At 40.4% G+C, this 25,600-nt stretch overlaps 1 protein-coding gene across 4 annotated transcripts in view; it reads left to right on the top strand.

The window, feature by feature from the left end:
* sobpa (sine oculis binding protein homolog (Drosophila) a) overlaps positions 1–25,600 on the top strand; it is an 88,788-nt gene that overhangs the window by 38,163 nt on the left and 25,025 nt on the right. For 2 of the 4 annotated variants that reach the window (XM_021315936.2, XM_021315935.2), the window contains exons 2-5: positions 701–821; positions 3,061–3,270; positions 10,350–10,501; positions 12,225–12,248. In XM_021315936.2, coding sequence (XP_021171611.2) covers positions 701–821; positions 3,061–3,270; positions 10,350–10,501; positions 12,225–12,248 — 507 coding nt within the window. The remainder of the gene's footprint in view (positions 1–700; positions 822–3,060; positions 3,271–10,349; positions 10,502–12,224; positions 12,249–25,600) is intronic. The other 2 variants (XM_012861550.3, XM_012861551.3) reach the window with 1 other exon arrangement.

Here is a 25,600-nt window from a genome sequence, read left to right as displayed (position 1 = left end):
ACAAAATTATATGCAAACTGAGTCAAAATCAAGCTATTTCCAATATCATCTTTAGCCCAAAGGTAGAACTGAGACAAGTGAATCATGCAGTAGCTTAGATGTTGTTCTGGGTTCTTCTGTGACCTCCTGGAGGAGTCGTTGGTACGGTCTTGGAATAATTTTTTTAGGTTAGCTCTTCCTAGGAAGGTTCATGCCTGTTTCACGTTTTCTCCATTTGTGAGCAGTAATGGTTGTCATAGAGGTAACCTGGAGTCCCAAAGCCTTGCAAGTGACTTTGTAACCCTTTCCAGACAGATCGATGTCAGTGACATTGATTGGTCTGTTCTTGAATTTCCTCAGACTGGGGCATGATGTGTTGCTTTTTTAGATCTTTTAGTCTGTTTCATGCTGTCAAACAGGCTTAAGGGATGTCTTCCTTCTACAGGTCAAGCAGTAACCAGGCCTTGGTGTAGTGGCTAGAGAAACTGAAACAAAAATATGGTTAAACGCACTTCATTCATGATTTCTTATTACTTTTTCCCAAAGGACTTGCTGGGTTTGGAAAAATGCTTTTTATTCAATAAATAAAATCCTCCACTCAGAAATTATTTTGATATAAACTCATGTTAACTTTCTCTGATATTAAAATTAGTTTGATGATTTGATATATTTAAGTGGAAAATGCATTTATAATTTAATCCCCTGTCTGTTTGTGTCACAGAGTTTTGCAGAGAACACCATGAACGAGTTGCTGGGCTGGTACGGCTATGACAAGGTGGAGCTAAGGGACGCTGACAACCTGGAGATCGGAGAGATGCCACAGCACATCGCAGCGCTCAAAGGTACACAGCCCAGAGACCGGCTGCAAGCTTTACGTTCAGCTTACTCTAATGCTAACTTTTTGTTGTAGTTTTGTAATAATCAATTTGAAATTCAGCAATTTAATTATGTTGAATCTCTTACTAAGTGCTTCTGTCAATAAATGTACATTTTATGAAATCAAAACATCATGTTGTGAAAAAAAGAAGTGTTTTTACCTCCTAACTAAAAGCTTTTGCAACTACAATCACCGACAAAACACACAAAAAACAGAACACAGGAGGAACAGTGTGGCAGTCATGCTTAAAAGAAAGTGCACCCTCTTTCAATTGTTGGGTTTACATTTTAGAATATAAAACAATTATCCAGCCTTTACTACATTATTATAAATAGATTTTAAGATTATTATCCTAATTATTATTATTCTATGTCAAGTACACACAACACACAGCCTATTTATTGTTATTTAACAAAGAAATGGAAAAACTCTTTGTGAAAAAAAAGGTGCACCCAATAATCCAAAATGATGCAGAACCACTTTTAGGAGCAATAACTCACCTTGCAATTTTGTGTTTTATTTTGGCTCAATCTTTACAAAATTGCTTCAGTTCATTAAAGTTAGTCGATATTTGCTGGAACATTTTTATCAACCTGAGCTCTAGACTCTTAATAACCCACTAGACCTCACTGATTGTTTTCTGTTTCAGACATCCGTTTGTAGATTTGCAGATGTCTTTGGGATCATGGTCCTGTTGAAGAGCCAGTTTGAGCCAAGCTTTACTGTCAGATAGATAACTCAAGAATAGTTTGGTACACACAGAGGGTTATGATCTTCTTTCACATCTGTCCAAAAAACATATCGTCCCAATAGTCATATGGTTCATATTTATGTAACTTTGCAAACATTCGTCATCTTTAGAGTGTGTTTTTTTCCTGGCAAGAGTTCCAAACAGCCATACTTTTAGTATTTTTTTTTAAATGATGTCATAACCATAAAACCATAACGCTTAACATCCTAACTATTTTCTATAAATTCTGAGATGGGCTTAAACTTTCAGGAGAATTTACAATTGTCCTAAATGTTTTGGCCTTGTTACCATGTTTTCTCTCTGGCAATTTATGGGCTTTAAATCTGTGGAAAATGACCCCATACCCCCTCCTAGACTGATTGAGAGCAATTAGCTGCTTCTCCAGGGTCTTTGCTGATGTCTCTTGCTGCTCAGCATTAGGTAACACATGCCTATAATCTCCAAAGCAGCAAACTACCCAGACCACTTGAATTCCTTTGAAGCAGCAAGGACGTGCGTAGGTTTTCATAGACAAGCATTCTATTTTGAGTTAATTTCTGTTAAATGCATAATCAAAGTATTACATCTATTGAAGATCAGACATCAAGCAATAACTTAAACTACACTAGAATGTAAGCTGGTGTTGGTCCCTCTTGGGCAGCTTTGTTCTGGGGGTCCATTTGGGCATCTGGGGTTCTGGTTCCCCTGTCGTCTGCCTCGGTGCTCTGGGGGGAGGGGGGTGGGCTCTTTGGCTCCTCACAACCACTATTGAGCAGTTTTCTTATGGATATACCTTACATACACAAGCGCACTCTCACAAACACCCACAGGTGCTTGGATTCAGATGCTTACAGATGCGCTTCTATACAGAAAACCCCTATTATTATCTTCAGCTGTCCCTTTATACATTTCATATTAAATAATATTGTATGTTCTTCAGTGATGGTCTAAGGCATTTGTTGTTTGTACCTTATCGGTTGGTTTTGCTGTTATTTTTATATCTCTCTTTGCAGGTGTAGAAGCAGACTCAGAGGATGTTGTATTGTTCTCTCCCTTTCCTCTCCTCTTTTTCTTTCACCTTTTCTCCCTTTTAGCATTTTGTCCCATCTGTTTCTCTCCTTTTATTCCTCTTCTACCTTGCCGTTTCTGTGTCCATTGAACATGAATTAGTCCCAGCATATAAATCAAGCGGAGAACTATGGCGAAAGCCGTAAGGCTCCACTTGTGAAAGTAAAACCTGTTGGGCTCTCTTTGGCATTAAGACGACAATTCTTAATGCTACACACACACACAAAAAGTAAGTTTTTATAAGCACGCTGTTAAAAGCCACTGTTTGTGTGTGTGTGTTAGAGAAAAGAGTGGATTGAAATGTTCTCAACCTAAGGATCTGAAATTACAGCACAGTTTGCAGGGAGTAGATACATCCATTGGTCATGAAAATCCTGAATTTGTTTCCATCTTTCTTTATGTACAGAAAACACGTTGCCAAAAATCCCAGGTTCAGCAGAGAGCAGTGAAGGCTCTCCGGATAGAGCCAACAGCTCCCTGTCCATGCCAAACTCAAGAAATGGAGTCACAGAGCCATCCAGCACTCCATCCACCTCCACACCCAGCACCAAGGAGCATGGCAACATGCCCATCGTGGTCCCCATGATCCCTCCACCGCTTATCAAGCCCCCTGCAGGTATTGGCACATGAATGCCGCCTCTTTTCTTTAGCCATTGTGTTGTTGTAGACTATTAAAATAACAAATATACTATCCAAGTTTAAGACAAGAAAATGTGAAAAAGATTTGTGCCGAAGACAAAAACAATCATCAACAAGAAAGATATTTTACGGTTTATCACAGTCAGATCTATTTAACCTGATTGATCTAGGAGGAAAGACTCGTAAGTCTTTCCTAGGAGGAAAGACTTAGGAGTCTAATAAGTGTTATTTTTTCCTTGTCAGAAATTCCAGCCAGAACTTTGCTGCTTTCAAAAGACCCATTAATTGAGACGGTGCATTGTTTACACATAAAACTTTTAAACGTTTGACACCGTAAACCTTAGGATGCTGTTATCACAGTGGGAGCATTGTGTGAGTATCAAAAGAACTGCTCTGCGATGTTTCAAGTCTTACAATTTCTCAGTTGATGAAAACAAGACAGGACAAAGGATGGAACCTTGAGAATTTCCAGAATCGACTGCATCTGCCATGATTGTGGCCATTCAAGGAATTTGACTTTGGTCGCAACGCTCACAGTATACACTAGGTATGAATAAATGTTTACAGTATGTCATTTCTGTAATGTATTTAGGAAGAAAAGAAAACGAAGGTTTTGAGTTGTGGTAGTGCAAATATTATTATTGTGTTACACAGCGGTGTAGCTGGGTACTCAGGGTCTGAGGTGTCTTTGTAATGGCTGGTTTTTGCAAATAGCGCTCTGTAGTGCCGACCTGAAGGTCTAAGTCTAAACAGTTTGTGTGCAGGATGTGTGAGGTCTGCAGAGATGTTAGCAACCTTTTTCCTGACCCTAGACCTGTACAAGTCCTGGATGGAGGGAAGGTCGGCCCTTATCATCCTCTCTGCAGGAATCATCATTAGTTTGGACCAGTCCTGTCCTGTGGATGAGCCAAACCACACAGTGATGGTCAAGAACAGGACAGCGAGTGAATGCAGTTTAGAAGATGACCAGCAGCTCCTGTGGAAGGTTTCACTTCTTGAGTTGCCACAAGAGGTGCAGTCTCTGCTGGGTCTTCTTCTGCTCGCCACTGTCCTGGATCAGACCAATGACAGTGGTGTAATCTGTGAACTTCAGGAGTTTCAAATATGGGTCTGCTGAGGTGTAGTCATTTATGTACAGAGGAAAGAGGAGTGGGGAGAGAAAGAACACACCCCCGAGGGGACATCGATGTTGGTGGTTCTTGAGCGGCTCACCCAGCCTCACCTGTTGATGCTCATCAATCAGGAAGCTGGTGATCCACTGACAGGTGGAGTCTCGTACTGTGAGCTGGTTTAGCTTATGGTGGAGGATGTTTGGGTTGATGGTGTTGAAGGCCAAGCTGAAGTCCAAAAACAGGGGGTTTCCTGGGGTACATCTCTGGGTGGTCGAGGTATTGCAGGATGAAGTGAAGTCTCAAGTCGACATCCGGCAACCTGTTTGCCAGGTCGCTCAAAGGATTTCATGACCGCAGGTCTGTAGTCATTTAGTCCTGTGGTGAGCTTCCTCTGATGGGAAGAAAACCATGGGTTGTGTGAAAAATATTGGTCTGTATTCACATGTAATAACAAAAACTGATGTGTGATGTCACAGTGTCAGTAGATGGTCTCTGGACAGTATGTATCTTTTAAAGCTGTGTAATAGTGATCCAGAGCGTTTTCATCCCTGGGACACTTAATATGCTGATTCTGTTTGGGGCGTTCCCTGTAGAGATTTGTGCTGTTAAAATCCCCAAGAACAACGATGAGAGTCTGGGTGGTTTTTTTTTTTATCCACGTCTGTAATCAGCTCAGCAAATTCTTTTACAGTCTCTGATGCCCAGGCCTGTGGCGGGATGTAAACACTGGCCAGATCAAATCAAGAGAATTCCCTTGGTTAATAAAAGGTTTGCCATTTTTTAATAACTTCAGGAGAGGATTGCCTGTTCAATAACGGGGTGACATCAGAACACCAACTTTCCTTTTGTATAAAAGCAGATTCCACCTGTACTGTTGTAGCATTAGAAATGTGCAGCAGATTCACAGAAGTCCAAGTTTCTTTTTCGCAGAGAAGTAGCAGCTCGTGCGTTTTTTATACTAGGGAGCGGACATTTGCCAGGTGGATAAATGGGAGTTGAATACATACTCCCCGCTGTCAAAACTTGACAAGGGTGCTTTCTTGTCACCCCCTACTGTGTTTCCAAAAAAACACAGAGAGCTGCAACGTTTCCAACTAGGATATCAGAAAAACTCTCTAGATTGATGAAAACGCAAAAAACTGATGCTTAGGGTTTGCTCTCTGGTGAAAGTGGCTATAGCAGAAAATCACAGCTGAAATACATAAAGTACGGGCAAACATAATACTGAGGCAGCCAATCCGTTGCACCATCTTGAAAGTCTCCCAGATGTAAGTCATCAGCACCACTACTTTTCTGTGGAGTTCCTCAAGCTTCCAGCCTTGGCACTGTCTTGTTTCAATATATTTATTACCTTCTACGGTCTATTTTTAGGATTTACAGAATTTCTCTCCATTGATTGTTTATCATTCAAATCTACCTACCCCTTGATACAAAAACCAATGTTTCTTCTAAGCCCCTGTTGAACATTTTAAATATTACTTATTAAATAAATATTAAATATTACAACAATAATACATAAATTGACATTTTAACGTTCTTACAGATATCGTATTCTTGAACCTTTTACTTTGTTTAATTGCTCTTTTTTTAACAACCCTGGTATATTTTTGACATTTTTAAATCAACTAAATAAATTAGTACACCTTGTTGTGATTAGGACTTTTTTTTTTCTTTTACCAAGGTGAAGCCTCCTTTTCTTTCATGAGATTGTGAAATCATTATCTATGCTTTTATATCAAAATGTTTACATTACTGTACTGCAAGTGGGTTTAGAGTAAGGATGGGCATCTATTGTGTCGTTTCCCAACATAGTGAAACATTTATTTTCTTATCGTAATAAAATTTTATTGTGACAGTAAATAATTCCAATTAATGGTGCCTGAAAACCCCCAAAACAAACAGGATTCTCAGGATTGTTACATTTAGTATTTTATTCACCATTGGTTCCACGACAGCTTCAATAAATATCAATATCTTTTAAAATTGGATTTAGTAGAATTAGTAGGATTTAGCAGTGGCTTGCAGTCACTGCTATACAGTTGCTTAAATGGAAGCTGTAAATAGCTTTGTGTAAGTTTTACCACAAAATATCGTGATAAGATTTTATGTATATATTGGCCTTCCCTAGTGTAGCCTGGTCATCACTTCACATTGTTTGCGGTTGGTAAAGATGCCACTGCTCAACTTATCACAGGAACTAATTAACGGAAGTATAAAAGGCTAATCTACTGTTTAATACTAGAGTAATTTGAAATCTAGTAGTTGGTTTTTAACATCCTTCGTGGTTGAACCTCATCCTATTTTAAGTTTAATTTAATTTGTTTTCATCATGAACACTAGGTTCCAACAACCAATTAATCTCAGATTTTTCTCGGTTAGAAAAGTAAAAGTAATATCGGCTTCTCAGTTATAACTCCTTAAACTCTTAAAAAATATACAGACCTTGTATGGAAGCTGAAAAGTTTTAGGATTTAAAATCCACCTCTAGTCTTTTCTAAATCAAAAGAGATATCCTAAACGTGTCTTGGTCAGTTATTTGTCTCATAAAATGTCACGCAAGTGAAGCTGACATCGACATTGACAAATATTTATGCAGTGTGAAAGGTTTGACCTCCACCTCAGCCAGGGACACCCAGTTAACGAGCTACTTACCTGCTGTACACCTTGTACTCCACCGGCTGCCCAGTTGCCAATGTTACCCCACCAAGTCTCAGAGGAAGTGTCCGTGCTCCCCGGCCTGACAGGGGGCTTCATTATCCCTCATGTCTGCTGTGGACAGGGGGCTGATACTCCCTAACGGAGGGAGCGTGCTGCTTTGGCATCACCCAAGTAGAGTTCCCACTGGCCCTTCCCAGGCAAGGAAACAGATGGTGCAGCCCTCCTTAAAGCACGGCACCAACTAGCTACCAGGCCGGCTCCTTCTTCAACCCCCCCCCCCCCCCCCCCCCCCCCCGCCCCCCAAAGCCATCCACGCACACTCTGAATTATTCATGTGCTGCACTGACATCCCACAAAGCCCCTTTTGAGGTGCAGGTATGGCGAACGATTGTGGCATGTAGTCAGGAGGCTGCATAATTACAGTGATAACTGTCCGCCTAAGTGTTTCCACAGCTTCCTGGAGGTACAAGCATCTGATTTTTTTCATAAATATATGTAGAACAATCAATTTATTTTAGTTTTGGTGCCATTCAGTATGTTTTTGTCCATTCTGTTGTTTATTCACCTTGTCAGCTCGAGACTAAGCCATTTCTTGACCCGAACCCTGGTGTCAGTAATAACTGCATCGAGTATTCAGATTATATGAATGAGAGAACCAAGAGCAGGGGAATATAAAAGATATGTAGACTGAATCTACTTTGCTGTTTTTAGGCCCCGAGAGAGTTTTTTTTCCCTTAATTGTGAGTTAGTCTTTACTTAAAATCGGATGGCCCTGTAGATCCATTAAGCTGCAGAAGAGGTGAAAAGCCCTTGCAGAAGTGATAAAGAGGTGACACGAGGTGAAAAACTAATGGGCCTGCATCCTTCCCACTCTCACCCGCACGCAGTCATAATGTGATAATTGGGAGATACTAGAGGGAATATCTGAGGATCTCTCTCGTTTCAGCGGCAACTGCACTAAAAGCCCAAATCTCATCATCAGCAGTCACAGCTTACCACAGAAGAGGCATTTCACTGTCGCCGAGGGGCTTTTAAAATAATTTGCTGCTCAGACACAGCAGACTATTTATTTGGATTAACTGTTTAACAAGCTACGCTTAGAGAAAATGTGAAGGTTGGCTTAAGACGCACTTGTTTGTTCTTTCCACATCATATAGAGATAACTCTGAACACATTTTGTTGCAAAGTGTTCGTTCTCTTTAAAGCAGCACCGTGTAACGTTTATCCACTAGGGGGGCGCTAGACCTGTCATTTCCACATTTAGTGCCCTCAAAGGCCACTGGTAACACCGCAGTGTTGCAAAATTAAACAGTATCCCTCCTTGTTTTGGAATCTGAAAGCAGACCACTTTGGACCAGCAGATTGAGAAGTCATCAGTTAGCCTACTTATGAAGACAAGATCACATTCAGCCCTCTAGATTTGTATGACACGAACATTTGTGAAGTGGTTAGAGCATTGTGCTTGTGTTCTGGAGGTTCTGGGTTCAACTCCCACAGGCTGCCACTCTGGGTCCCTGAGCAAGACCCTTAACCCCCGATTGCTTCCCGCACAGTGGCAGCCCACTGCTCTCCAAGGGGAATATATTAAATGCAGAGATAGAATTTCATTGAAATGTGCGTTCCCATGACAAAAAATATTATTATTATTAAAGGAGCTATAAGTAATACTGACACCTTGTGGCTCAAATCGGTACAACCGCTTGCCAATCACAACAATCTAATAAGCCGTTTTTAAATGGTGTGTTGGCTTTGTGGATTTCTACTTACACAGGATAGGTCTATGGTGTTGTATTCTGTTCTATATGTGGTCTGCTTCTCTTACTTGCTTAAAAAGATAAAATACCAAATGCTGTGCTCTGTGTTGGGAACCCTAGGAAATCTTATAAGACTGCTGAGGAACCAGGAGGTAAACACGGGCTACACTCTGAACCAATGTAGTTCCTGAGGTTTGAAAGGAGAAAACCGTGACTAAGACATTGTTGATGGAGAGGACTGATTGTTTATAGGGAATGTTACTTCCATCCTGGGTGAGAAATGATAATTATTTAGGTTGATTTTACAGTAAATAACTTGCAGTAAATAACTTGCTGAGCCATAACCTTGAATGGGTCATGTGACCTAGAGCGCTGCTGCTCTAGGTCACATGACCCATTCAGCAACAGATTCGACACTCTCAAGTTACTTAGGTGAGCTTTTGAGAAGGGAAGCCTGCACAGAGCATATATACGCACCAAGTGCTGTATATTGACCTGAAAAACTATTTAATTAATTTCAAATTAAGCGAAACGCTTACACAGTGCTGCTTTAAGTGATCCCAATGTGTATGTCATCTAAATACTTTACAAATGGGTGTATCATTCAAGCCATTCAACATACTGGTTATAAGCTGTGCTATTTCAACAATTATTTCCCATGTAAATTAATGAGTAAAGTTTTCAAAACATTCAAGCCCTCTGAAGTCTGTCTGCTTGCAATTCACTTTCAGTCAGAAATACCACAAAAACTTTAAACGGGTCACAATGTTTTGGGATACTAGCAGATGTTTCTGCTTTTCTTTTTCGTCTTTTTATCCTTTCAATTTGTGTTGTTTTATGGGTGTTTCTATTGTGAAACACTTTCTGGTTTTTATCCTGTGAAAGGTGCCATATAAATAAAGTTTTATGTCTTATATTATTTTCATAAAACTATATTTACAGATCTGCTGCTAAGCAATTACTGTCCAATGTTTTTGCATAGAAATTTTTCCCACTGCTACACCATTAATGATATATCAACAAATCAAAAGTGTGACTTTCAGATAACTTTGTTCAAGGAATTAGAACAACATACCTCAGAAGTGAAGGAATCGCTCCTATATATATATATATATTTATATATATATATATATACATACATACTATAGCATATGATATCAATACATTTTATAATGTTTGCTACATTAAGGATTTTGCCTTGTAGGCATCCAGTTTTCCTGCTGTTGTCTCCCATGCTGGTCTGCTTTTTCTTCAGCACTAAACTACTTTTAAAAGATCGGGTACAGATAATTGTTTTGTGTTACTTTCACCCTTTTTCAGCAGTTTTCTGCTTCAATTTCAGCTTCTGCTTTATTGCTCATTCCTTGCAAATGTTTTGCTGCTCAAATATTTATATACTCTAATCTGCAACAAATGTTTTTCCAGAAGTTCAGTTTCCTCAGCAGATTACTTTACCAATTCAGCTCATTTACAATGTGTTTTTTGAGGTGATAGAATTTTTTTCTAGTTGTGTTTTTTCCCCCTTTGTCTAGATGAAGATACATTAAATGTGCAGATTATGTGTGCTTGGTGCCAGAAGGTTGGCGTCAAGCGCTATTCTCTGAGCATGGGGAGTGAGCTGAAGAGCTTCTGCAGCGAGAAGTGCTTTGCTGCATGCCGCAGAGCCTATTTCAAGAGAAATAAGGTAGGAAATCCTCCTTATCTTCAGCTGTGAATTTTCTACATACTTTGCAAGCGGTGTTAGGCCACGATTTATTAATTCACCACCTCATTGACATCAACTGGAGAATGTCGCTGATGGATCCATTGTTCACAAAACAGACACCAATGCGCATATTAGCTTTAACTTATTTATTCTTTTGAAATGAATAAATATTTAGCAGAAAGGTTGAGGGTGTTTAATAATTTCAGCAGTTGTTCAATGGTTTGGAAGGAATCCACATGATATGAACACATATAAATGTTATGTCCTTCAAAGTTTAAAAGTCCCACCTGTTTTACTTTTGAACCCTTGACTTTAGCTAAAATAACTTAAAAATCTAAACTTTTTTGGCTAAACGTAACCACCAGCAAAAGCTAAGAAAAAAGTTGAATGCAAATTAATCAAAGTATAATGATGTGCTTTCCATAACCCATACCATTATTTCTGTTAATGTGATAATTTGTCAGTCGTCAGTTCCTCCTGGGATTTTGTGTTTGCACAAAAAATCTGCTAATTGAGTCCCGTTAGCATTATTTAGGTGGTGGCTGCATGCAATTAACGCGGCATTTACAAACACCACATAATTAAGAGTTAATAAGAAAGAGCTACAGCTTCTTTCGACTTTTTTCCCACCAGTGAATGTAAACTGACGTTGATTCACTCTCAGTTTTACTTTATTTATAGCTAAGTTTGGAAATAAAAAAAACTTGACATGACAACAGTTGATGAAGGGAATAAACTGAACAGAAAAAATCGTAAGATTTTATCTCACTACCCAATGGTAGTGAAAGCTGCCGTAATCTTCTCATCATTGTACAACGTTTGTCCAACCTTGTTAAATTTGTTTTCAAGTTTATCAGCGTAGACAGGCACTGAATAAGCCAGTGTTCAGAACCCAACCCTAAAGCTAATCCTCATGGCTAACAGATTAACCACAAACATACTGTACATTACTTTTCTCTCCTTTTTGTTTCTTATGGGTATATTTGATATCAACAGACAGTAAATGGAAATATTAGCTGCATATCATCAATATCATGATGAAACCTATTGAGAATGCCGAAGCCATACGTCTTACTAAATCTAGCAAATACTTTCATATCACTCTGGTTTTCTACTCCCTACACTGGCTCCCGGTGGATATTATAGTTTGGTTGAAAGTAATTGTTCTCCCCTTAATGGCCAGGCTCCAGCTAATAATTTTTTTCAGCTTTTAGCCGAACACTTTGCTGCTAAATATCCACAAGGCAAGGCTAAAAATGAAAGGAGACAGGGCCTTTCTGTCTGTGTCCTAAACTGTGGAACGGCTTGCCCCTGCAACTTTGCTTTGCTCACTCCGTGGACACTTTTGCTCTACCAGGCTTTTATGTCACGATTTTATTGTGCGTTTTTTTATCCTTGTTTTTCCATTATGCATAACCTAAATGTGTCTTACGTTGAGCAGCACTTTGTGTAAGTGAAAGGCGCTTTGTAAATAAACTGAAAAAAGGTTGGAGATCAGGGTCACGCTTGGATTTTTCTAACCTGTTAGTGAAATCATGCTCCTGCAGTAAAAGCCTATTTATTTCAAGGCTCTTTTACACACCTTCACCAGGACCATCAATAATTGTGGAGAGAGTGCTGTACAAAATTAAACCTTGTTCAACTGCACTCTCGTTTTTCCTTACTGTGGTTAAACAAATCTCCTTTCTCTTTTATACCCAAGCTGGGATATGTAAGGAATTATACAGTGAGTATACCATATTTCCCTCTACTGTTTGTCCATCCCGAAATTCATCCAAACAAGCACTACACCATAGCAGATAAATGCACCTGCAGTTTGTTCATTTAATGTCTTTTCTTTCCCCTGACACTATTTTTCCCAACGCATGTAAAACTCAACCTGAATGTTTCAACGGCTGTGTTGTTGTTTATAGTATGATTGTAGTTTGACTCCTCGGCAGCTTTGCTAACCTTCATAATAAAATTGTAGCTTAATGAAACTAAATGTTGGCATCATCTGACTCCCTCTGGTGATGTCAAGAGCTCACCGACATCATAAAACTCTGTGGGTGAACTTTGACAGGTGCAAGAACAACCAAACTTCATATCACATCAGTACACAGCATTTTTAAAACTTATCCCCAAATCCGGTCTTTCTCATTTAATTGTGAAAGGTAACAAAGCAGATCTGTATTATCACAGGTCGAACAGGGAAGTTATAACATTATAAGAAATTAAAAGCTCATCCAAGGTTGGTTTCTTGCTTTCGACACCTTGTCTAGATTAAAATCACAATTAAAAGAATTTTCTGTAAACATTGCAGGAATACACAGTGAACATTTGTTTCCCCTTATAGTCAATATCATTGTCACAAAATTTCAGTTAGCCAAAAAAAGGAAATTTGATTTATAAACTGAGCAATGGGTAAAAGGTTAAGTAACCAACGGACAAAAGACACGACACGTCAAGCTGAGAGCTATTTTTCATGCTGTATGATTGAGCTTCAGTATTTCAACTACTAAGATGTTTGTACCACTACTTGTAATCCCATCCCCACCTTAAACCCATCTGTTAGTCCTGCCACACACCTCACCGCTGTCTTGCTGCAACCTGGATATGCCCTGCGCCACCCTCATCTAAAGTGCAAAAGTATTCATACCTCCTGAACTCTTCACATTCTTTTACGTAAGAAACCCAAACCTAAATGAATTTGATCTGTATTTCATGTGGTAGACCAACATGTGTCGCATAGCCGCGATTCAGTAATTCAATAAGAGTTTGCGCCTTCATATTGGGGACATCTGTGAGCATCGGTTTCCAAGTCTTGCCACTGATTCTCAGTTGGACATCCCTGAGTTGGGCGGTGCGTTCCTTGGTCTTAATGATGCTCTTTGTTCGCGGATGTTCTCCAACAAACATCCGAGGCTGGATTCATCTACTGGGGCGTTCCATCTTCACGGTTGTTGGCTTCAGAATGCAGCCAGACACACTGGATTTCATCGAGAGGAATCAGAGTAGAGTAGTTAAGTACAAACGGTTGGTCTATCACGTAAAATCTCTAAAAGATACATGGAGGACATGAGAAGTTTAAGTTGCCATATAAGTCACAGTACCGCTCACCTGACTTCCTCCTAAATATGATTTACTCAGGACTTTAAAAGCTCTTTATAAAACACACAAATCTGTTTTCATCTTTGCTAGTCAACCTTCTCCTCAACAGATTATCCACATTTTGAATAATTAATCTGTAGTCGCGCTATTTGCCGGCAAGACATGTTGGCTGTTTGATCGGCAGAATGCACGTGTTCAAACATCACAAACACAGAACAGTTTTCCTCTCCCCCTGTGGCTCAGATTGCATATTTTGTCTGGCTGTCGCACATTTATGCAGTCCATTTGTGTAAACGATACCCATATGTTTCTTTTCCCCCATTCACCCACAAGGTTGGATACAGCAGAGCAGCCTGCAGGCTCGCTCCTATTCCTCGCATCTCTTCATGTTTGTGGACGCTTTAGATAGAGGTGAAGAGATGAGGGGGTGGGTGGGGGGGGGGGGGGGGGGGGCGTGAGTGGGAATCGTGTTGCATGAAGCATCCTCAGCTGCTTCTCTCATGAAGTCCGATCCCCTTCTCGTGTGACGGCGGCAGCTACTTTCTCACATCTCCGCATACCTCCACCTTATCTGGGGCTTGTCTGTGTGCAGCGAAAGATGATGGATTGTTTAATTCAAGCTAATCACTTATGTTTCTATTTACTGTGTCTTAAGCCCCTCAGTTAGTTTATACGGGAGATCCTGCTTCCTCTCGACTTCCAGCAGTCAATAATTCTGTCAACTCATTTTAATTCATTCATTTATTTATTGCTAATGACTTACTCAAATTCACAGCTCAAATCTGTTTCTTCTTTAATCCTATTCTAAATCATTACAAGCAGCAAACACAGACGAAGTTTGGGTATTACAACGGATCAACGATAACATGAGCATTGCACACGTTACCTTTGTCATCCTATTAAACTGATCAGTTTTCTATTTTGCTCAGTTGTCTGTGGTTCTATCCTGAAGCTTGAAAGCATCACCTGTCATGTTCTGAGGCATCGGGAGGATCCAACAGCAAACAGGGAGGAGGCAGGTTCACATCCAAGATGACATTTGATGGAAGAATATAAAAGTAAACAAACTTACTGACCTGGAAAAAAGATGCAAAATAGTAACCCCGGGTTACCACTGAATGTGGAAGTGCCGCGGTGGGGCTGCGCCGCGTCTTCCCAGGTGATCGCGGCAACTCTAGTCGGTCAGAGCGGCTCCACATGGTGCACCACGGTGCGTTTCTTAAGCGTTCCAGATGCGCCGGCTCACATCGCTTCTCTAGAATACGCAGCTGTTCTGACTCCTCGTCAGTCTTAAGCAGAGCGAATCGTTCAGACAGGAAGTCAGTTGAAAAGCAAAGCGGATCCAGTCGAGATTATAAGTAAAAGACTATGGATCGCATTTTACTGTAAAATATATAAACGTCATTACCTGCGGCTCCAGCACCAAGCCACCAGAGGATCTCACTTGATCCTTGACACCATGGACGACGATTTTAATTTTATTTAAAGCCTACAAGTACACTGCTATCGCACAGTGACGGTATCCTCTTGTGATCCGAGTCCAACCGTGATCCCTCACCGCTTCCACATTCAGTGGAACCCCGGGGTGAATGCAGAACTGACCCAACTCTCAGGAGTCAAGGAGGTATAAATGCTGCGTCCGTGATTACTGCATGGGCGGACGATTAGGAATGGGATGCAGTTGTGAGGGAAAGGAAGGCTAAACCCTCATTCACACAGACTCCATCTACCACGCGTTTTTCTCTCCATCGCAACAAGAAGCCATTCTAGTCAATGCACTAATTCCTATGGCGCTGCTGCATGACGGACAGCCTTCCTTCGTTGACCATCAGAAATACGGATCAAGTCCATTTTTGATCAATGATGGAGCAAAAGGCTAGCCTCGTGAGACCATCTTGATCTCGCGAGCTTTCAATGTTTCACTCGCAGATCAGTCTGGCTACTCTCCGTTAAAGAAAAGTTGGAGCCGTTCACCAAACGAACGTCCAATCAGCGTTGGCTTTGAGGCGGGTTGAGGTGTGACGCAACGAGGAGCGACAGTTCAGTCTAAAGAACATGGCGGCTTCAGCCGATGAAACTAGCGTTAGCGTGGCTATCGAGCAAGTTTTATCGGAATTACAGAGTATTTCTTTGCTGAGCTAACGAGCCTTTACCTGCAGGAGTAGCTTGGCTTGTGGTTGTGTTTTCGTCGTCGCTCGTAAAGAAGCATGTTGACGAGTACGTCATATGCTTCGTTGATCTGATTGGTTTATTTGGCCCGTCTATCACCAACATAGACCAATCAGCTAACCAGTATTTTCGCCCCTTCCCAAAATTACTTCAACGGAAGGTTTCCAGATGGATATGCGGAGCAAATCTATCTGGCGGCGTCAGGTTAGCAAAAGGCGCAAATTTACAAAAAACCAGATGAGCGAGACAGACGGTCAGAAAGATAAAGCGGATCCGGAATATTTCAAAATAAGAGGAGATGCTGTCTGGTAGCATGAATGGATCCTACAAAAATCCAGTGTGGATTGCTGCATGGCACATTTTGCTATGCATGCTGGGCAATGGCACCAGTTCAATACTCATGGGGTCTGTCTCAGTTCAGGGGCTGCATCCTTCAAAGGATGTATTTAAAGGCCGATTACGTCACAGCGTGGCAACGAAGGCTGTCCCAATCCACGAATCCTTCGACAAACGTGTCCTTCTTTTCCACGATTTGAAGGATGGGTCTGGTGTATCCTTCATTGCTAATCCTATCCCATGATTTAATGTGGGTTGAAGGGAACTTTTAAACCGAAAACACCAATAGTGGAAGCTGCGAACGAAATTTAATATATTACGCTTTCTGTGACATAAAAGAAACTCTTTTATGTCAAGAAGTTAGCTCTGATAACCCAGAATATCTGCGTGGTTTGTTGACATATCGCCTGATTTAAAAAAAATACTCGGACCGCAGCCCGCTCCTCTCATCGTCTTCCAACTGGCTCGTTATGCCGAAAGAGAAAGCCTTTCTCACGGCACATTGCTTTCTGCTTTGAGAAATAATTCAGATATTTAATGTCAATTTTTATGATTAATTCTTTATTTATACAGGTTAGTCCCTTGAGACTCAGAGTCTCATTTACAAGAGAGACCTGTTCAAACATAAAATGACAACAATTTAAGACAGCAATTACATATTTAAAAGTGTCCCAACATATGGTTTAAAATGTCATGAGTAAAGTAAAATATGTACAAATGACTAAATAAAACAAGTACAATTTCAAGTCCTTTTAATGTTTGGTTAGTTCATTATAATTATTCTCTACAAATAAACGGATTCAAGCTTTGCTCCGAAAGTTATGGTTTAGTGATTCATTTGGAAAATGTTTTACTAAATTACACAAATGGTATTTGTCCTCAATGAATTTTGTTTAGTGGTATATTTCAACATAACATCAAACATTTGGCAGGTTAATGAATTAGAACATAATAAAATTTGATAAAGCAATGTTTAATTGTTGGCCATAATGAATATGTAAAGGGGAAAATAAAAACAGTGTACAGTTATTTACAGTGGAGACAGCGGGGTTAACCTTCAGGCTCCGTCTGCTTAGCTTCACAGCTGCTTCCCGCTGTCTCGGTTGCTCGGCATCATGAGAAAAGCTAAGGTAAGGCTGGTGACAGCCGGTGGAGTCTAGACTGTCTCAATTAACAACCCAATCTCTTCCAGTCTTCTCTTTTTCGTCGTCTATGCAGACCGGCTCCTTCAAAGGATGCAGCCCCTGAATTGGGACAGACCCAGAGTAATTAACTAAATAAGCCACATGAGGATCTACTGAGTGCAAAATTTAAGAATTAAAACTAAATGCTAAACACAAAAGAAGCACTGGCATTATAATAACTAAACAGAACACTAAGTCTAAGAATAAAACAAACCTGTAATGAAATGTAAAGTCCAACAAATCACCATACATTTAAGTTCAGGTAAAATTCACAGTCCATAAATTGGCTACAAAGTATTGTCCTAAGCCAATTTACCAGCAAAGCCAATTTTCTTTATTTTTATGACAAAAGCATTTGGGGCTTTTACATAAAATGACCATGAAGAGTAAAATTAACCATCCATGCTTTATTCCCCGGCAGTCTTTTTACATCTAAATGGGTAGCTGACATAGTGAGATGTGTGTGCGAAAGTAAGGAGTTATGGAAGCGTTGCACGAGACGCAGAGAGCACTCTAGTTTTCCATCACAGATCGTTTTGTTTTTCACTGCAGTGTGAAAAATATAAAAACTGTCATATTTGAATGTATTAAAGAACAATAGTGATAAACGAATGAAATACATACTCGTATATATAAGAAGATGGATGTGCCATAGCTGTGGCCACATTAGGAGACCTTGCTTAAACTGTCTGAACACTAAACAACCCTAAATTTCTTCTGCTTCACTTTATAAGGATAAATCTTTGCAGAGATAACATTAACATATACTATGATTTGACAGCTTGGAGTAAAGAGCTTAATTAGAATAAACGTCAAAGAAATATTTACCCTAAAAGTTTTTTTTATGACAGACTAGAAAACTTTTGATTTGTGCTGAGTGGCATCTTAATGAATTTTTCCCCCAGTAATAAAATACTGATGATTTACCCAGCCTAACAAGCCTATAATGGTTTCCTTTACTAGGACACTAAAATGATTCAAATATACCTTGTTGTTGCAGTTATGTAGATATTTTTATTTATTTGCAATTTTTTAAGAAGAGAACTAAGAATAGGCTAAAAGGTTAACAACTTAGGTGAGAATAAGATTTTAATGATACATATATTTTTGTTAAATAACAACAAAACAAGTAAAATGTTTATTAGCTTAATTAATTGACATTTTATGTCCATTTTATTAAATATTTATGTTCATTAGTAAATCCTGGGTTGTAATAGCAGGGGTGCAGAGTGCCACAGTTGGCAGCATTGTTGCCTTGCAGCAAGAAGGTCTTGGGTTTGAATCCCAGCTTGAGATCTTTCTTGTTTTTCCCATACATGCGTGGGTTCATGACTGTTTGCCCAAAGGTATGAGTGTCTGTATCTAGGTATTACCCGTTGCTCTGTGAAGGACTAGTGACCCCCCCCCCCCCAAACCCCCGAGTTTTTCCTAAGTAACAACCTAATGAGAGTTTGTTGGGGTGGGGGGATGCTTCTCAACTCATTGGCCACGGTAAAATCCCTCTGCTTTCCATCCTTTTATTCATCATGCTGGGTTTTGGCCGTATCGTTTTGGAAGCAACCGCAGAACCTTTGACATTTATTGGTACCCCTGATAAAGATCTGGTTAAGCATGAGACGATATACATCTTTTATTACAGAAGCATATTCTCACACTGAAAAATGAAAAAAAAGAATTTGACTTTTATTTTGAATAAGTTTATTCCATGTGTAAAAATTTCACATTATTTTTTAACAAAAGTGCTAGTGCCACAGTAATTTGCTCCACTACTGTTAATACTTTGTAATAACTCTTATAAGGTTGCTTGTTGTAGGCTTATAGTTCTTGATACCGTGCTCTCTAACAAGGCTCTAAGGGCCTTTGGAAAACACAGACCCACAGCGTTACGGATTCTCCACTATACTTAATGGATCTGAGTTTTTTCCCCCATATAATTTATTATTTTTCTACTCCATACCCACCTGTTTACGTATATGTTGATAGTATATAAAAGCCGTTTTCCCGGCAGTTCTCTAACAGCAAACGTAGGAGATTCCTTACCATCCTTCTTTCAACGTTGGGTGGCAAGATAAACTTGTCTCATCCTCGAGCTTCGTTGGTCATAGTTTAGATTAATCTAAACATTTAATTAATACTGCAGATTGTAGACTGTAGATATGGGTAATTTTAGATGACTAAAATGACTTGTGAAGATTAGCTCAGATCTGCTTTACTATCTTGTCTTTGCCTTTTTGAAGAGTGACATATAGAAATAGACCTGTGTATCATGTCATGTTTACAATTAGGAAAACAATTAGACATGAATCACTAAACATATGTTCCTACTCAATGTAATTAACTATTAAAAAAAGGTATATTTAAAAAAAATGCTTCACTTACATAAATTTTGCTGTTTTTTTGGACATGGTAGAGTAGATAGTAAAATTAGTTTTGAATAGGTAGTAAAGCTGGAGGGTGGATTTTTCTTAAACTTTCTGTGCGAGGTTACAGCACTGCAATAAAAGAGGAATTTATTTTAAGGGGCTTTCACACAGCTTTACCTGGGTAGCAATAAACACGGAAGGTGCTCTTATGAAACGGAGTTGTATTTCAAAAGCTTTTGCAGGGTTCTGCTTTGCTGCAAAGCTCAACTGTGGTGAAATGTTGCCTGTTCCTGCTGCAATAACTTCATTAATCTTCTTTTCCGAGCAATTGGGTTTTAGTTTTTTTTACTGTAGATTATTTTGTTTTCTTCTTTAAATGCCATCCCGGTAAAAACAATCTTTTTTTTTTGTTTTTTTTCCATCGTGATCTATTTAAGAAAAGGGGAACATTTAAAAGCATGTCATGAGAAGACTTCAGTTCGCAGGTTGTTTCTGCTGCTGCACACACTTTTCTTTTCTTGTTCACACCATGAAACCTCCCCCCCCCCTCCTTTTCCTATGAGACCCCAGACCTCCATCAGTGTCTTTCCCCGAGAGCTCGCTCCAGGCACGAGGGGGCAGAGTGTCGCTTCATGTCAGCCCAGAAATGTCACATCACCCCCAACATGCTCACAAACCTGCCTCGCTGCTCCTCCGCCCTCCATGGTTTTCCATCAGCTGCCACAGAGGGAGAAATGTATGAGAGAGACATTGGCATCTATCAGAGTGTGTCTCTATAAGTGCCTCGTGTGAGTGGATTTTTCTGTGCACGTGATGAAGACTGTAGAGTGTCTGCACATTGCAGCGGAGGCTCGCTGGAGCTTGGGAAGCCTGCAGGCCTGCCTTACTCCGCTGCAGGGCACAAAGAGGAAGGTGATTATCTCATAGCTGCCAGCGATCTAGCTCAAATAAAGAAAAAAGTAACTTCAACTAACAAGATATGGCGACTGTAAAAGTAAACATGAACTTGGATGGCTTTGTGATGTTTCTTTAACTTGCACTGCAGATAAAGTCTGTGAAAACCTTTTTTAGATTTTTTTTTTTTTTTACCAGAGTACTTGTTATGGCAGCAGTAATTACTTTTTGCAAGCTTGTGTTGTTTGAGTTTTGCAGACTTTTTATGCCTGAACGATTACCAGGTCAGATTTAAGTTGCCAAAGTCCAAAGAAAATATTTGAACGACCTTCAGAATGCCTGAAAAACAATTGATCAAGACAGCTGCTAAAGATGACAAGAGAATCTGCTCCAAAAAGTAAGGGGAACACTAAAATAACACATCCTGGATCTGAATGAATGAAATATTCTTATTAAATACTTGTTCTTTACATAGTTTAATGTACTGACAACTAAATCACACAAAATTTATCAATGGAAATCAAATGTATTAACCCATGGAGGTCTGGATTTGGAGCCACACTCAAAATTAAAGCGGAAAAACACACTACAGGTGAATCCAACTTTGATGTAATGTCCTTAAAATAGGTCTAAATGAGTCTCAGTGTGTATGATCTCCCTACAACGCCTGGGCATGATCCTGATGAGGTGGTGGATGGTCTCCTGAGGTATCTCCTCCCAGACCTGGACTAACGCATCCACCAACTCCTGGTTAGTCTGTGGTGCAGTGTGGCATTGGTGGATGGATCGAGACATGAAGTCCCAGATGTGTTCAGTTGGATTCAGGTCTGGGGAACGGCCGTCCAGTCCATAGCATCGATGCCTTCGTCTTGCAGGAACTGCTGACACAGTCCAGCCACATGAGGTCTAGCATTGTCTTGCATTAAGAGGAACCCAGGACCAACCACACCAGCATATTGTCTCACATTGGGTCTCAGGATCTCATCTCTGTAGCTAATGGCAGTCAGACTACCTCTGGCGAGCACACAGAGGGCTGTGCGGCCCCCCAAAGAAATGCCACCCCACACCATCACTGACCCACTGCCAAACCGGTCATACTGGAGGATGTTGCAGCAGCAGAACGTTCTCCACGGCGTCTCCAGTCTCTGACACGTCTGTCATATGTACTCAGTGTGAACCTGCATTCATCTGTGAAGAGCACAGGGCGCCAGTGACGAATTTGCCAATCTTGGTGTTCTCTGGCAAATCCAAACATCCTGCACGGTGTTGGGCTGTATGCATAACCCCCAACGTCAGGCTCTCACACCACCCTCATTGAGTCTGTTTCTCATCGTTTGAGCAGACACATGCACGCTCTGGCAGAGCTCCTCCTGTTCCTCCTTGCACAAAGGTGGAAGTAGCGGTCCTGCTGCAGGATGGTCTCCCTCCTGCAGCCTCCTCCACGCCTCCTGATGTACTGGCCTGTCTCCTGGTAGTGCTTCCATGTTCTGGACACTACGCTGACAGACACAGCTCCCATTGATGTACCATCCTGGATGAGCTGCACTGCCTGAGCCACTTGTGTGGGTTGTAGACTCCGTCTCATGCTACCACTAGAGTGAAAGCACCGCCAGCCTTCAAAAGAGACCAAAACATCAGCCAGAAAGCAGAGGAACTGAAAAGTGGTCTGTGGTTTCCTTTGAATTTCAATTCCATCTGTACAACAGCAGGTGCAATGGATTGTCAGTCAGTGTTGATGCTTAAGTGGACAGTTTGATTTCACAGAAGTTTGGTTTACTTGGAGTTGCATTAAGTGTTCCCTTTATGTTTTTGAGCAGTATACGAAAATTAGAGACTTTTGTGCAGCAGCGGCAACAGCTATCCAGTACAAACTGTGCAATGTCAAACATCACGGAGGGAAAAAAAAAAGTACAACGCTGAGGAAAAACCGGAGCAGTATATATAAATGTATTCAGTATTTCATGTGGTTTATTTTCCCTCTTGTTATTTATCTCACAGAATGGACTTTCTTCATGGTTTGACATCAGCTCAAGTGTGCACTCTGGGCACCCATATTGGCTTTCTGATTTTAGATTTCATCATCCCTTTTTCTCTGTTCTTTTTTTTTTTTTGGGGGAGAAGAGTGGTTATTTTTGGCAGCTGATGGGCACGCACACCTGGACGAGTATGCGATCCCAGATGGAGGACAGGGCATTGACAGCAGGCCTATCATCCCCTCAGAAACACAGCACCAACAGAGGGGTGCTTCACTTGCCTGTATTTGGAACTATGGGTGGATGGATGGATGGATGGATGGATGGATGGATGGATGGATGGATGGATGGATGGATGGATGGATGGATGGATGGATGGATGGATGGATGGATGGATGGATGGATGGATGGATGGATGGGTGGAACAGTAAGCATTTTTAGCATTTTTAGCACTTGACAACAGCCATTTAGCTTTGTTGGACTGTTTTACCCACCGTTATTCACTTTTTCTTTATTCACCTTTGTTTGCTCTGAATAATAGTAATATTTGTTGTATGTTAACATTCCTTTCTTCTTTATTTCTAAATAAAGATGTTTATTCATCACAGCTTTATTAAAATTACACTGCATATCTGTCTATCCATCTACGTCTGTCTTTGTGTGGCTTTTTGTGAGCCTTGAGTCGTGTTCACGGTGCCAACACCTCATTAGTACAATATGCAAATGAGCTGGAGCGGGGCCAGAGGGTCAGAGCACAAACTGGAGGCTGAATAATAGCACAATGCTGCATCTTTCGATCGCTGTCAGTGTGTCAGGTTTTCGCCTGGTTAATGTCCATTTACCTCTCTGGAGTCTGTAGAGCCCTTCACCAATTAGATTAGCCTCCAGTTATTTATTAATTTACGCTGTTTCCAGAACAAATGAAACGACAGACAAGTGATGTAGTCACCCCCTGACAAATCAAAGTTTTTAGGGACAACATTAAAGGGAACATTGTGTCACCAAGGGTTTGACCTTTCAGTAGCTGCAATGAAAAATACACCTTTAGGGGCCCGTACTTAACAATATACATCTATAATAATAGCTGTAAAGTCTTCATTTCAGTGGCCCTTGGCTGCACGTTATGACCCAATTATATCACACGTTGCTTTGTTCTATATAAAAGGGGATTTCATTTGTTAAATTAAAAAAAAAAACAGCAAAGCTTCTCTGGGAACATCTTTGAAGCAAAGTTACCCACACCTGACATAACAGAGTTCCTCAGTTTTCACACTGTGCATAAGGAAATATTCAGAGTGCGGGAGGCTCATTTTCCTGCAGGAATCGGAGTTTGTAAGGATTGTTTTCGTGCTGCAATAAGATACTCATTGAAATGACACAGCTGAAGTGTTTGGGCAGATTTATCATATAACATTCATTTGATACTGGCATGTTCTTTTCCTATTGTGGGGTAAACAAGACAAACTAATCCAGCAAGAAGAGGTGAACAGACAAAAAAATGTAACAAATTGTGCAAGAATATGAATAAATTAAAGGTAGAGTGGATGATGATTTTTTTCTGGAAATGTAAGTAAGAAACGGCCAAATGCCTTTTTGAATAATTGCGCATGTGCAAAACCGTCATACCTGCTCTTCCGCTCCTCAGGGGGATCGTATTAAAAAATCTCCGAAATCCACTCTGGTCTCATTTCTTTCTACTGAGGCCTTCCTCTTCTTCTCTTAAACGTGTTTGTTTCTTGCGGCTCTCAGCTATATTCAAAGTATAGGGTGAGAGCAGCGGAGCGACAATTAACAGCTAACACCGAAGCTAACTACATACATAAACACTAGAAGAAACTAGCAAGGAACATTCACGCACGATGATTGGCATGTGGGACAACCAATAGATAAGATCATCTTCTCAGAACTCGAAGCCGAAAAACTACTATACCTTTAAGTCTGAGGAGCCAAAAGCACTGCATCCTGTCAGCAGGTCAATTCACCCAAACAAAATGATCTCGCTGAGATGATAAAATGTCCTGATCCACTTTGTCAGTTCAGTAAAAGTAATATAAATAATGTTATTAATAATAATGATAATATAATATACAATACAATTATAATAGTGCCATTATAAAGTAACCTGGCAAGCCAGATTGATATCGTGTAGCACTGTCGGTTCAGTCCTGCACATTATCAATGTGGAACTGCTTTCATTGAGTCCATTCACGGAAAGGAGGGACCTTCAGCTGAGCTGATTGGACAAAGCAACAACTAGTGCCCGCCTACCAAAAGTCGCTTTTAGTATCAAATGAAAATGTAAGCAGCAGGCATCATGAGAAACCACAAGTTAAGCTGGTCAAGGCACTTCTTCTTGTTCAAAGATGGAATCATGGATTCTGACAAAACAGATGTGATAGCAGTAGATACTCATCCGTCCTTCCCTGCCATGTTTATGTTGGTCCAGCTGTGGGCTCGTCAGCTCTTGCTTTGGTCACAGCTGTATGTCTTGGCTTAAAACTCTAATACTGCAACGTGATTGGCCGACTCATGCTGGGTTGCTTCTCTAGGACTAGATTCATTCTTGTGTGTTTGCGAACGCACAAATATCGCAACAATATCACCTTGCAGGCAAAGTTAAAGGTGCATAGCCACGTTATTTGACTCTGGTTGCATACAACGTTTTTACGAAAGATTATCACTGGCGTATTAGTTATTATTTTGGCGTTTTTCGTTTTGTTAGTAAATAAAGCCTTTCGTGTTTATTTCTAATAACAGAGGAAGTACAACACTGCGCATGCGCAGCAGGGAATAAAACAAGGAAGCGGCTAATGGCTATTAGCATCTCCCAGTGAAACAATTCAGAATGGTCCAAGGTCCAGGGGGGGGAAAAACGGCATATAAAAAATATATTCCAAGAGGGAAAAGACTGGAACGTTGCTATGAATACAGTATGAACTGAAACAGACGCTAAACCTGCCAATTGCTCAGATGTGACCGCATAGTTGACTAACGTGAGTAAATGTTCTGATATGAGGCTCTTAACGTTGCTGTACATCGGCGTATACAATTAACAACAGTTGGTGTTAG

This window comes from Fundulus heteroclitus, unplaced genomic scaffold, assembly GCF_011125445.2.
Source record: "Fundulus heteroclitus isolate FHET01 unplaced genomic scaffold, MU-UCD_Fhet_4.1 scaffold_55, whole genome shotgun sequence".
NCBI lineage: Eukaryota > Metazoa > Chordata > Actinopteri > Cyprinodontiformes > Fundulidae > Fundulus > Fundulus heteroclitus.
This window is presented reverse-complemented; position numbering and strand designations above follow the sequence as displayed.